Consider the following 14,617-nt stretch of genomic DNA (forward strand, 5'->3'; position numbering starts at 1 on the left):
ACCCGTCCGGAGGAGGGAGAAGTCGGGACCCGGCTGTGCTCGCTGTTCGGTTAGAGTCCAGGAACACAGCTTAGGGTGGAGCTACTTTTGTACACGTGGGTTTCAAGACTGCTTGCAAGAAACCGGGAGTCAGGGTGGAAGTACAGGTCTTGGGTTATTGTGCAAAGGTATTATCAAAGATGCTAGGACACAATGAATAATAAGCCAAATAAACAAAATCACAACGTATCACAGTATTTCTGTCAATTGCCCAATACATTGAGTTTGGAGATGCATAAATTTAGGACATACAAGCTGGAGCTTACTACATTCCCTGAGTAATTAGGATGCCTCCAACTTAGTGATTAGACTGAATTTTAAAGCGCTTTCTGACCTTGCATTATAGGCACAGACTTCACGATCAGTTGTTTGTCCTCGTTTCAAATTTAACTGTATGCGTCTAGAGAACTGGTTTCAGGACGCTGCTTTGTATTCCCTGCGGTTGTTCTCCCTTTTAGCCCAGAGTAAAAAGGATGAGAGAAAGAAGAAGGTAATAGAAGGCTTTTAATTTCAGATTGAGGCCTGAGAGGTTATCATTCTTAGTAACTAGCTGTGTATCATGAACTCGTCTATACGTTCTCCATTCATTTTAAAAGAGAGAAGGAAGTGAATTTTACATTAAAACCATCTATCATAGAGGAAAGCTGGAACACAGGTAGCGGTGGCAAAACATACATGTTTGCTAGCATCATTAAAAAGTAATTCTAAATTTATATGTGTAGGGGGGAGGGAATTAACTTCTAGCTTCACAGAGAATTTTAATTATATGTTTTCCATTCCTTTATGCACACAGAAATGACAAAATAAAAATACCAGCAGCACAAAACTTACAAAGTTTTTCCATTCTCAAAACCTGAGTGTCAGCTTAATTCTACACATCTTCATTCAGTTATTTTAATATCTTATTAAACAAAACACTAGAAGAACTGCATATTTTTATATAAAAGAATAAAAGGAAAATTGATGCTTTGATGACAAAAACTCTAGCATAAAGTAACAGCTGTAATAATCAAGATATATAAAATAGTGAAAGCATATCAAGTTTAAGGTAAAACTGAAACACTCAGAAGACACTTATTCTTAAGGCCTTTTTGCATAAAAATAATTTTTTCTCATTTCAGATAAGCACAAATATCCATGTATTACCCCTAGTAAGAAATACTTTATGCAGCAGTCCAAGTCTCTATCGGATGTTTCAGGAGCAAAACAACAAACCAAAAATAATGTCTTTCCCAGTGTGCCACAGCAGAAGCTGCCTCCTTCCAGAATTCCTACATGGCATTTCAACACCGTATTGCAGAGTATTTCAAACTCCTTAGGAACATCCATGAGCAGACCAGGTAATTCCCAGGGAACTCTATCCACTGTATTACACGGTAGTAAATCAATTTACTGAGGTGCACCGTTCGTCGGGACCTACGCACCGTATCTGCAGCAGCTACCGAGCCGACGTCGCCTAATCGGCTACTCTTCTTCAGAGAACTGGGAGACTGAGAAAGTTCCTGCTTTGAGTAAAAAACTTACCCTAAGCTTAGTTAGTGGATTATTGGCTCTATCCTCATATTCCTATACCATATGAAGATAGCAGCAATGCACAGACATATAGTCCATATGACCGGGCAGACTAAACACTCTCTCTGCTAATAGCAGCTATAGGCTCATTTGTCTCAAATTCATCTCTTATAGATGTTGATTTCAAGACTTCTCCAAGGCAAAGGCGTAAGAGAGACTCCAATATTAAGAACTGAAGGATTTTCTTCCCCCAAAATATTCAGTTCATTCTTTCTTTTGAAATTACAGGACAGGATTGAAAGAGAAGAGGGATTATTTTGCTATTATAATTTCTCAACACCGTAAGAATAATTGGTCTATAAAAAATATTTGAGAGTATATTTTAAATTAAGATAGAAAATCTTTCTTCCAAGTACAATCATTTTGGAACTTAATTCACTTAATACAGTTTAACCATTTAAATTAATCAGAAAACATACTTTTCTTTAGTAAATATTTTGAATTTGTCCTTTAAGTAATCATACATCTGTGCTAATTGACTTACGCCCTTTCACAGAATCGCAAGCATTTTATCCTTACAAACTCCATATGTTGCATCTTTTTTCTCTCCTCAAGCAAATTATCAAGAGAATTCTTCAAAAAATGTTTTTTTTAAAAAAGAACAAACAAGCCCTGCAGTCCACCTAAGTACGCTGCAAAAACTAATGCAGATATATATTCACACACACACCAACAAAATCAAACATTCAGTAATTTTCAGTCCAACTCAATATTACATTTTCATTATATTGACAAAGCCAAACATTTGAGTTTGGCTTATCCGATAATTTATCTTTGATGGTTGCAGGGAATAGCACCAACTCACATATTAATATATTGTTTGTAAAAGTCAGACCTACTTGCTAATACTGTTAAGGAGAGCATAGTTTACGCTATCACTGCTCTGAGAGCTGGCTTCCAGAACTAATTCTGTGGCTATGAAAATCACGAGACATTGTAACACTACTAAAAGTTGGCTACCACTGCTTTACTAAGTGGTTAGAACAGTTTATATCAAATTAATAGTCATAACTTACAGAAAGCTTTTTTCTTAAAAAAACAAAAATAAATAAATAAATAATAATAATAATAATAATAGTATAGTTTTTCTAAAGAGGAGTTTTCACAGGGAGGAGATACATACATGCAAGACAATAAAGAAACATTTGAATAAATTAGGCAATAAATCAGTATGATCTTACTCATTTTCATCCACAAGTTCAACTTTTCAGATACTCTGAGTTTTTAGTACTTACCAGAACATCCTTTTTTCCAGGATTCAAAGTGTTTTATTACAATTTCTTCCAATTTCCTTAATTTTGGATGACTGTAAACGAATCCTTTATTTTCAGACACTGGAAAGGACACAAAGCAATGAAAGGTATAAGTACACCTGCAGGAAGTATAAAGGGTCAGTGAACTTCATTTTCTTGCATCCTGAGTCAGACATACAAATTCTCGACACTAGCTCTAATTACATTCACCTAAACAAAACTTCAGTGAATTACTTACAGGAAAAAAAAAACAATTTTTGAAAATTTATTATTACTTTTGTTATGGTCACATTGTAAAGATGTACAGTCAGCCTACTTAAGAATATTTTATCCTTATATTTTAATTCAAATTAAAAGCTTCAAATACACAAAGCTCATTTGAAGGTCTCTAGAATGACTAAAAGAAGATAAATAGAAAAAACAGTCTGGTGAAAACTTAATCTTGAACGAAGAACACTAGCCAGGTATCACAACGAATGTCTTGGGGCATCCACAGACGACGCAGAAGTATTTCCTGTTTCATTTAACACTGGCTCTGCTCTAACAGAGTTTGAATTAGGGAAGAAGGAGAAGCGGCAAGTAAATATTGTGTCTTTAAAAGGGAAATACTGACCTGTTCTATCCTTGCAAAGACTTCCATTTGCTGAAGTCAGAGATGAGTCTGAAAACATGTCTCTAAGCTGCTGATACAGCTTCATGAAGTCCTCACTACGACCAAGTTCATTTCTTGTACGAGTTAACCCTTTGTAAAAAGTTTAAACATCTTAGTAGTCAACCTCCAGAGTGTATCTAATTTTTGCTATCCAAAAGACAGACTATTTAGAAATAACGAGCTCTTTTTGAGAGCTAAAATTTACATGCTAGCTTTAGAAAACATAACAAACATTGTGTGAAGTTAATATTTTTTTCAGGAAAGACGCCATTATAGAATTTAAACATGAAAATTATATGGATAAAAAAGCAGCCTTGGCCCTATTGGGAAACTGGGAAGTTTTATGTCAGCTGCTTTACACCAGAAAAACTCTACAACTACCAGAAATGCTGCCAAGTACCCAAAGAAAAGGGAGCCCTTTGCTAAAAATGTTTCTTGAAAAGTTTTATGACAATGCTGAAAAGAATTTTGTTCTACTGGAACCAGAAACCAAACTTATCAAAACCAGTACTGAGGAACTAGTTATTAGAAATATTTTCCATCTGTTACCTTCCAATAGTGGACAGGAACTTAAGGAACCTGAGAAACTACAAAACACATGAAACGCTCTCCAGTGCCTAGGTCTAACAGCACTGTGTGTTCAGAGGTGATAAAATCTGCATGTACAAAAGTAATAAACTGCAAAAATACTAAAAGTATAATCACAAAAATGACAAATATTGTTAGCATATGCATACTATACACATATTCTATTACATACGTAGATAATATACAACGTGTACTGTACATTCTTGCTTCAGATGTAGGACGAAGTCATGCCATTTAAACGGAGCGGCGCTGTGGACGCAGCGGCTTTTATAAGCCAGCGCACAGTCACGCAGCTAAGCGGCCTCTTTGCAAACCAGAGGAGAGCAGGAAACACGGAGGCGACGCCGTGGGCTGCTGCAAGCAGCCAGCGCTTCGGGAGAAACCTGCAGACAGGCTGCCGCCGCCGGGCGCGAGTTTGTGCCCTCGGCAGAGGCGCCAGTGCCAAACCAGCTCTGCACCGGCAGCGGCAATGCAGGAGGGCTGAAAATCACTGCAAAGGGTTGCAGAAGACTTACAATATTCAATGAGAGAATTAAAATAAACTGAGGCCAAACAGAAAACACTATTGCAGCACTGTATGAATTCATGCTGCATCCACACGTAGAAGAGCGGACGCTGCTCTTGACATCTCATTTCGAGAAAATGATAGAATAGAACTAGAAAAGGTACAGAGAGAAAAAATAACAATGACCAAAAGCATGAAATATTCTTTACAAGAATGTTAAAATTAGATGACTTCTGCTTAATAAAAGAGACCTTCTATAACTTGATGAGGAAGAGAATAAGAATTGGACAGTTTAATTTTGGGGTGGAACAGTTCTTGACTGAGTTCATGGTGAGGATGCACCGATGTCAGTACCAATAAAAGGAAGTAAACGAATGGCTGGAAACGGACGAGGAACACACTACTAGCAGCAACCAAAATTATGTTGACTAAAAGTGATCATTTCACCCCAAAGGAAAATTTTGCACCTGGCAATGGGAATAACATGACTTCCTTAGGCCACAGTCCTGTCTGAACAGAAACGCAGGCCAAAGACTAGTTTAATCACCAACAAGAGGCAGCAGTGACAGAGAACCTGGCAGTACTCCAGCTAGCCAGACCTCAGCTAGAGATGGACTTAAAAGGTTTGTATGCTTCTTGTTTACCTTCTTCATGGCGCTTCATTTTTAGTGCTAAACTGTGCTGGCAGCTTAATCAAGGAATTTTATGTCAAGCCAAAAAAGTCTGCTTGAGGTTTATCACTTGTGCAATATTATGGCATAAAAGAGAATCAAGCAGTTGCAGTTATGTCAGGTGGTGAACAACTTCACGCAAATCACTCGCACCACTCATCAGTGCAACAGATGGGCTGGGGAGCTTAATATATCTAAAACTTAATCGCTTCAGATAAAACATAAACTTGTCAACTGTACAAGAGCTTTGGTGCAACAGACTTCTCAGCTCTCGATGAGGACGCACATGTATACTGCAGTCACGGGACAACTTCCTCACTTGAGTCAGAATCCAGAATGAGGAATCTTGCATGCTGGGTTCGGTCAACCGAATAAATGGAAAAACAAGTGCTACCCTTCCTGGGGCAAGGAACCTTTTCTGTTTTTCATCAGCTTGCTAGGACATAGATTATTTTTACCATAACAATCTGGGGATCTCAGTCCTCTTTCCATTACACCAGAATTTCAAAGCTAGGCTTAGCGAACCACATAAGTTATGGCTCTCGATGCAGCTTACTCAGGGCTCCCTTCCCATACAGGAGAGCAGTCCTCTAGCACTGATGCTGGACTCACTACAGCTCCAGAGACTCATCTAACCGGGCCTGAGGAACCTGTGTATTTGTGGGAGCTGTTTTGAGAAGAAAGAGAAAGAAATCAGCAAGTATATGCATTTTAGTGAGAGGGCAGCTGAGGACATTTCCCATTTTAACCTTAACCTTAATTTTTTAACCTACTAATGGGAAAGTGTGCACATATATAGAATTATATATGCTTCCTTAGTAAGCAGGGAAGATGTTGCACAGTCAGTATAGAAATTGTAGCGTGATGCATCTAAATTTGTAGTTAGAAAGTCTTCTGGCAAAGATGCTTAAAATTCATGCATACATTGAAACTATTTTTGCTATAAAGGAAGCTAAATAAGGCAGGAATTGCTTTAAAAGGTCAAACCCTGTCTTGGTTTAAATTGTTTATGGTTGTTTCCTGCCTCTCCTAAGATATTACTGTCATTTACTCCAAATTCTATTTGCGTCTTCTCCCTTTTCAAAACCGCTCCCATACACACACATTCGCTTTCCCAAATGTACTATATAACTATTTTTAACATTGAATGACATATTTCCAATGGGGATGAAGGGGAATCAAAAACCAGTGACATTTGCAACCTATTCATTAAATTAACTCTTTTGAGCAAAAGTAACTATACGTATGAGGTAAATTAAATGAGAAGGATTGGGGACAAAAGGAAGGATGTTTCTGAAGACTCTTCACCTTTTGATCCATCCATAATTCCACAAAGGTAGATAAATAATGACCGTAATCCCATTTGCAGCAGTAGCTCATAACCATGATATAAACTGATACAAAGTGCAAAATCTCCTTCAATTGTGCCTTGCTGTATTCCCTGCGAAAACAAAAATGACTCATTAGATTAAATTAAAGAAGTCAATAAGCAGCAGGAATCACACTCCAAATCTTATGACAAAAATTAGATTAACATCTGAGAAATGGAACTAAAGCAAAAAGTAATGCACAGCGAGTGTTTTGTCTATCAAAAACTTTGGGAAACAGGTTACTGAATTCCTAATGATCAGTCACGGCAACTTTCTCCTGCTATTCAAGCTATTTCCAAAATACTTGTATTATTTTCCAAGATTAGCTCATTACCTTCCAATGCAATAACATTCAAAATTTGACAGCTGAACCATCCATCAATATCTGACAAAACAGGAGATTTCTGTCATGTCTACCCAGGCCACAAAGCTTAAGTTAGGAAAGCTGTCTTTCCTACCGCGAACTACATTTCTCAATATTCTTTTTAAGGTACACTGCCTTTTTTTTAAGGCAATATTCTTTCTAAGTTTTCAACTCCATGGCAGTTCAACTCAAATTTAACAGCTCCATGGCAATTTATCAAAAAAATAGGGGTAGTAATGCAGTTTAGAGGTCAAAGTGTAGTTTGGGCAGTCAGAAAGTGCAATCTAAGTTCTTAGCGTAATTTCAGCTTGCAAATGAAGTTTTTCGTTTTTTCTTTAACTCGCCTATACTAGCCTCAAGAAATCTGGAACAAGTAAGCATATGCTATCCCAAGGCTACAAACAGAACGTTACAATGGAAATGTAAGTTAAAACATATCAAGAAACTTTGTAAACTATGAAGTATTACTACTTATTCGATACTCTAATAACACAAAAAATAATTATATTACATTTACCGCATTTTGTGAAGAAGGGTTTTTTCTAAATTGATCCCTTGCTAGAATTATCTGATACTTCGTAAGGCTGGGAATATCCCGCCTTGCTAAAACTCCTATTTTAATCAGGCGTCCAGCAAATGTTTCTAGCACCTGCAAACAAAACAAAAGAGGCATACATGAGATGTGAAGGTAAGGATATTTAGCCCTTTTAAGCAATTTGATTTTTACTCTTGATAATATATAAAATAGAACACGAGTGGCTCCTTTATTTTCTTTGAAAGGTATTTTGCAGGACAGGCAGGACTGATTTCCGGATAACTGGTTACCGTAACTGATGATAACCTGGCGCTCCGGCTTACCATAACGCTCTCCGCTCCGGTCTGTGTTTCTGTGCCAATTTACAAAAATTGTTCTAGGAGCAGCAGAACACTTTGGTTTCCAGTGGATCTGTGCTCTGTCCCCTATACACAAACACCCCTCACCCCCAAGATCAGCCCATATCCCCCAGCCACCTGAGAAGCGGTATCACACGCTGAGCTCTGCGGTCGTGCAAGCACTGAGCGGCCAGAGAGGAGGAGGAGGGAGCGAGCCGCCGCGCTCACGCTGCAGCTCCCCCTCTTACCGGAAGCTCTAATTTCCATGTCTTTTCTACAGGGCCACTAGTCCCAGGAAAACTTGCAGGAACGCATTCATCTTGGAGAACTTTAAAACACTGCAGGTGATTTAGAACAACAGGTTTGAAAGTTGCGTGTGCGGGGAGGGGGAATGAACAGAGAAGGAGCCGGACACGGCTGGGAAGCAGCGCTGTGCCTCGATGCCTTCGGAAGCCATGCCAGAAATGTCTTTTTGCTCTTAGACATCACATGTACCTGCTTTCCACATCAGTGGAACAAGGGAAGTGACCTGCACTAATTCATCTTAATCCTGTTTTTCCTCTTTGTTTCTCAGCCTTAGGCGGTCGGGATTTTTTCACAGACTTAGTTTTGCATGAGCGCTAACTCTGCAATAATTGGACTAATCGGATTTGTACCACAGAAATGACTTGCAATCTGTTGGCCCAGTTGGCTAACAGTACCAAAACCATCTTGGTATACTAGAGCACAGTAACAAGCTTCTCCAAAGACGGCCTTGACTTAGTTCTTGAATGCTGGTTACACACATATGACATTTCCCTGGGTTTCCTAAGCATTTTAACACCAGTTTAGCTGAAGCAGCGTTGGGAGCAAAGCAGGCTATAGCACAGCAAAGACTGGAATATCTATTCCTTTCTTTACTGTTCTTTCAGCTCACTGAAAACCAAGTCCAACTGAAACGACAGGTCCAGCAGGTCTGACCTTGGGACTTCTAACAAAACCAGCTTCTGAAGACAAAATGCTGCAACAGGAAAAGGAAATTGATTTTAAAATACAGTGTATTTTTAAACACTAAGTAACAACACGCTATGTATCCTCTTCACGCTTTTAGAGTATTCTGGGTTACTAGAGTTTGTTAAAGTGCACTAAGATTGTTTACAACCACCATCTATTTGTACAACGGCAACTTAGTCCAACTCTTTCTCCCTTCTTGGTTCGATTACTTGTGCAGTCTGGTGCTGCTTTAGCTTCTTCCCCTGGGTACGGTGCCCCGCGGCACTAAGCGGGGAGCCCCGAGGAAAGGCGTGGGAACGATCGCAGCCGCAATAGTATCGATCCTGAAAGGGATCCACAGCGCAAAGAACTTTGGAAGAGCAAATGCGAAATTGCGAAGGCACCAGCTAAACGGAGAAAACAAGTTACTGGGGAATCTCCGCACCACAGGCTCCGCGTACCCAAATCCGTTAAAAACAACGAGCTGGAGTCGACACACTAAGCAGATTATAGCAGATACAGGCTGGCGGGACACAGCAGAAACGAGGCCGAAGTCCTGGCTGTCACCTGAACGCTGTGGTGCATATTGGGTTGCTCCCCCTCCGTAGCAGGACGTCGAGCCGCACGCAGCTCGCCGTTTCGGCAGCAGACGAGCTGATCTCAGCTCACCGTTCCCTGCTGGAAAGAAAGGACCGGCTACGTCCACATTAGCAAGCGGTCCAGGCCACAAGGAGCAGATCGGCAGGTAAAGCAGTCGGTGCTGAGGGTCAGTGCCCACTCCACGCGGGTCAGCAGGCTATTTCGGAGCGTTTCCCCACGGACTGAACGCCCACGCGCAGCCCAGCAGCTCAGAACTGCGGTTCTGATCTTCAGGTTTACTCTCGCCTACCGGGAATCCGGTCTACGGGCTCCCGCGCCGCTCCGTAACGCAAAGCAAAGCAAAGCAGAGCCCTGCAAGCAGGGACAGGCAAGGGATTTCACCCCAAAGCATTCATTCCCATTAGGACTAATGGACCAGCTAGACCCCTGATACAAACACACCCACAGGGGCCCGGAGGCAAAGAGAAACCCGCAGCAGCAGCACAGACTGCTTAGCGGTTCTTCCTAGGGTTTCTTAATTTTCTTAACGCACCCAAAAGAATGATTCTGCTGATCCTTTCCGAGATGGTTCACGGGTTACACGCAGCATAGGAAGACTTGTACGCAGCCACCTCTACGTGATTCGTGTGTTGATGTGACAGGCTAGCGCCACTAGAGTCTAAATCACTGCTAAGCGTTTCCAGAGGAAAGGAAAAAATCCAATATCTTTTATTTAAAGTGCAGACAAAAACATTCACCAAGAAAATAGTTTCTCACATGTGGTTTAACCTTAAAGGTTTAAAATTCAAGATTTTGTCTTTTACAAGCAGTTTGTTGTTGCTGTGTTGCTTTTAAAGCTAGCCTGTATCTGATGAGCCGCTTTAAAAGGAGCAAGCCGGTAACATCCGTTCCAGCCTACAAAAAAAGGTATTCCTGAAAAATGGTCACCATGCAAGGCATAACTCAGTGCTTTTTATTTTAATGGGATACCATTAAAATTGCAATTTACTCCCTCCTCAAACAGTTCAGTAATGAGGATACTCGAGCTACTGGAGATCAAGCTTAAACTATGTCTCGAGTAGTGGAAATGGAGTCAGTCTCTGAATACAAAAAAGTTTCCTTAAAAAAGAAATTAGCTCTGGCATTAAAAAGCAATGCCCGCAGAAGTATGATATCGCAGTACAGGTGTACTATGTCTCATACTGGTAGCATAGCTCTTTTTTAAAATTTTCCATTACATGTATTTTTAAGTTTCCTCTCCTGACCTGGTTTATAACATTTAAGAAAATTATATTGTCACTGTGTGCTCAATGTCCAACCCCTGTCTGATTTAATCATCTTCTACAAAACAAACCAAGGAAGACTATTAGGAAAGACAGCAGGATCCAGTCACCTGTAGCTCCAAAACTAATAAGGAACAGTAAACATAACCTACTTAGAAGAGATACAGAAACCAGCACTACTCAAAGGGATTACATTTATCTTGTTTCCAGACCTTTATTTTTAATTAAAAAGATAATACTTCTGGAAAGTCTCTTCAATCTTTCCAGAACATTTAAGTGTCATGTTACTCATTTAAAAACAGAAGCGCAGAATTCATTTATATGAATTTCTTACTAGCACTGATGACTTCTTCTATCTTCCTAAAATTAGTTGATAAAGTTGATAGATCTCCTACCAATACATGAAAGAGAACCTGTACAGTTATCCCATACCACACTAAACTTGCCAAGAACCTAAAGGTATTTGCTGAACAAGGTATTTTTCCCTGGCACATCACACTGATGTTTTGAAGCTTGTCCTTGAGATTACCCTAAGACCTGCGGTTTGGGCCTACAACGTTAGCTGAGAACAATAACGTGTATTAAAGTAGAAACGACAAGGCAAAGAACTGCTTACTGTTTCAGTTACAGCTCACTAACAACAGCTTTTAATTTGTTTTCTCTTAGCACAAACAAAAAATGAAGGCTCTAAATTTATTCCCTAGAGACTAACCGGAAACAAAAGACCTGGCCTCGTTATTTTACTGCAGATTTGCAAACTTTCTTTGCCAAAGAAAAAACAAGAAAAAAGAACTTGATAGCCTACACCAAGAACTGCATCTCTTCTAGAGAAGAGGAGGAGAGGTTTGAAAGAAACCAGCTACTAAACAGACTGTAGCTTCACAAAACAAAGACTGTCAAGCTCTACTTGTCTTCATTTCCTTACAGCCCCAGGAAATCCAAAGTGCCAGGGAGCTGCGACCGGCAGAATCGCCCCGTTTCAGACAGTCGCGCTGCGCTCCGATGAAGAGGCGAAGCTGCCTTTTCCTTCCTCCCCTTCCTGCTCCCCCCCTCACCCAGCGCCGCAGTTCACTTCCAGACCTGGGGTGGCCGATGCGGAGCGGATGTGGAAGGAAACGGGACCACACTGGGCAAGGGCGAATGACACCCCCCCGCCGGGCTGCGACACCAGCAGCCAACCTACTGCTCTGCCTTGATCTGGAACCGCTGCAAACCCGAGCTGAAATACCACGAGCAGCCCCAGAACACGAACCCAGGCTGCTGCTGTTGCTGCGTCCCATATGGACGTCACGCTGCTCCCACCGTCTGCTCCACATCTGCAAATTCCCCACTAAGGGGGTGCAGAAAGGGAAGAAAGGGAGAGAGAAGGCTTCTCCCAGGCTCCAAGCCTGCAGAGCACACTGGAAAAGCCAGACCAAGAGACGGACTTAACACAAGTATGAGGACTAGAGTGCTGTGACTGTACTGCCCTGGAGGAGAACAAACTGACCTGCTGTTGCAGGAAGGCACGAAGGCAACCAGGGCCTTTTGCAGCTCTAGGAAAGAGCAGCCCCAGTGAACAGGAGATGAAGAGCTAGAGCATTCATTATTTTTAGGACCGAAATTAAAAAGGTCTGGGTTTAACAAAGTGCAGTATCCCGAGAGGTGGTAGGTGTGCCAACCTAAGACTCTTGAAGGTAATTTCCAAGAAGTCATCCCAGGAATGACATGGCTGACAGAGTGTAGACCCTGTTTAAACACTGCCAGCCACAGCTCAGGGTTGAGAGAAAGTCTTAAGACTCCGTCAAGAAGGGTATCGGGGGGTCTGGGAGCCCAGCAGAAGTGGCATTTTTATAGAAATCTGCAGTTCAGTAAGAGTAAATATCATCACTTCACCACATGACCGAATGAAGCTTCCTACTGAGGGTGCTTTGTATACCCAACATGAAAGACTAAACATTTGTTTTTCTATTATATTCAGAGATAAAACCGGCCAGGAAAGCACCAAGAATACAGCACTAACAGAAGCACATTCTCTCAAGAGTGACTATTTATTAGCCAACAGTCACATACAAAATTAACAAGTAGGGAAAAAACAAATAAAACAAAAATAAGCTTTTTTCAATTGTAATTAGAAACAAGCACCTATTCTATTAGTCAAAGCTGATAGCAGTGTCTAGACACAGACCATAAGACGTCTTCAGTACTATATCAAATTTAGCTCTTTTTACTTAATTATAACCATAACACAACACAAAACCAAATCAAAATACACAAGCGGTTATCTGTTCAGATGGATCGTTCCAGTACGATCTCGAACTCCAACGGTCGGTATTTAGTGGCACTTCTTACAAACTGAGAAACGTGGCTGTGATTATAGACAAATTTTCTGCTTTTTTCCATCTCCAGCAATGACGCTTAGCAATCCTCCAAAAAGAAATAGTTGTATTTAAGCACCTATTTGTTCAAATTTTATTTAGAGAATAAAAGAGTCAGGATTATTTTTGTGAGAAAGTGCTGGAGTTATTTAAGCAGGAAAGGCACAGAAAGAGCCTCTCTGCATGAGCTCAGAAAGTCAGCTCTTAAGAACGACACTTTCCTGGAAGAAACCTCCAAGAAGCAGGAAGCCCTCACTTAGCAGGAGTAACCCAACTTCAAAAATTACATGAAAATTCTTTGTTCACATAACTGAAGTTATGGAGTTTACACTGTACTAACGTGTAATTTAAGTCATTACCTGAGACTTGGACTGACACATGTTGTTGCTTACTTCAAGGTATCTACCCACAACAGCCTAGCTGCCCCATGAACAAGGTTTAATAGCATCTTTGTGAAGAAAGTCTGATAACTGACCCAAAAATACAGCCCACGTCAGCACGTTTGCAGTGAACCTTGTGATTTTATACACTAAGGTAGCTGGCCATGAAATCAAATAAAGCAGGCAACCAAAGCACTTCAGGAAGCATCATCTCCGAGCGCTTGTCAAAGATTTGCCTTCTCTGCGGACTCACAGATCCGTCAGTCTGTGACGCCGACACGCTGCCCGCAGACAAGAGGCCAGATGTGCTCACCGCACAACCACCTGCCTCCTTTACTGCAACCAGTGGCTGCACTCCACTTTTCCTCAAACAAAACAAAAATAAAAAACCCCAAAAACTAAATTCACTCGGTAAGAAAAGCAGCGAGCTTCCAGGACGTTCCCACAGGTAGTTGTTCCTCCTTGTCCAGGTTCTCAGAGAAGCAACGTGCCGCAGCTGGTCAGCTCTGAGGAGCAGAAGGAACACTTCACCGGAACAGCAGCATTTCAGCATTTAACGTCAGTACACAGTCAGCACCGTCTCTCCCATTTCTAGGGCAGTTAACACTTCACTGTCACACAGAGGTCTGCTCCCGGGGTTATTACCTAATCCCAGAAGCTGAGGCTGGGAGAAAGTTGCCGATCAGAAAAAGGACAGGGCGGGGGGGGAGAAATTCAGCATCACATCACAGAAAGTCAGGAGTTCGATCCCTAGACTGTGGTCTCCTCCTCTCAACACCTCCTTCTCCATCCCAACAGTGTATGGGAGAGGACTATTTTCCTACCGAAAGTTTTAAAAGCGCAGAGGCTTCCCTTTTCTGTCCGAGATCAGGGGACCACACCACCTCCTTCTCATTAAGTTTCAACTTGGGAATGCAGTGAAAGATGACTGCACGCAGAACCACACGCTCCACACAGACCCCAGATTCAAGCTCGGCTGCCGCTTGGATCTTCACAGCCTTCCACAGAACAGCTCTGCTCACGCACCTCTTCCTGGCAAAGACTTTCCACAGCAGTTACTAAACCGTGCAGCCATCAGCTTCCAAGCTTGCAGAGACCAAGCGATCCCAGGCTTCTGCGCTCCTAACTGTAGCCAGCTGGGAATGATCTTGCAGAACAA

At 41.3% G+C, this 14,617-nt stretch overlaps 1 protein-coding gene across 1 annotated transcript in view; it reads right to left on the minus strand.

Annotated features, from left to right (window-relative positions):
* FANCM (FA complementation group M) overlaps positions 1-14,617 on the minus strand; it is a 76,939-nt gene that overhangs the window by 42,471 nt on the left and 19,851 nt on the right. Inside the window, exons 5-8 of the mRNA XM_067295715.1 lie at positions 7,532-7,663; positions 6,589-6,721; positions 3,478-3,606; positions 2,847-2,945 (exon numbers count right to left, since the gene is read on the minus strand). Coding sequence (XP_067151816.1) covers positions 2,847-2,945; positions 3,478-3,606; positions 6,589-6,721; positions 7,532-7,663 — 493 coding nt within the window. The remainder of the gene's footprint in view (positions 1-2,846; positions 2,946-3,477; positions 3,607-6,588; positions 6,722-7,531; positions 7,664-14,617) is intronic.

This window comes from Apteryx mantelli, chromosome 4, assembly GCF_036417845.1.
Source record: "Apteryx mantelli isolate bAptMan1 chromosome 4, bAptMan1.hap1, whole genome shotgun sequence".
Taxonomy (NCBI): domain Eukaryota; kingdom Metazoa; phylum Chordata; class Aves; order Apterygiformes; family Apterygidae; genus Apteryx; species Apteryx mantelli.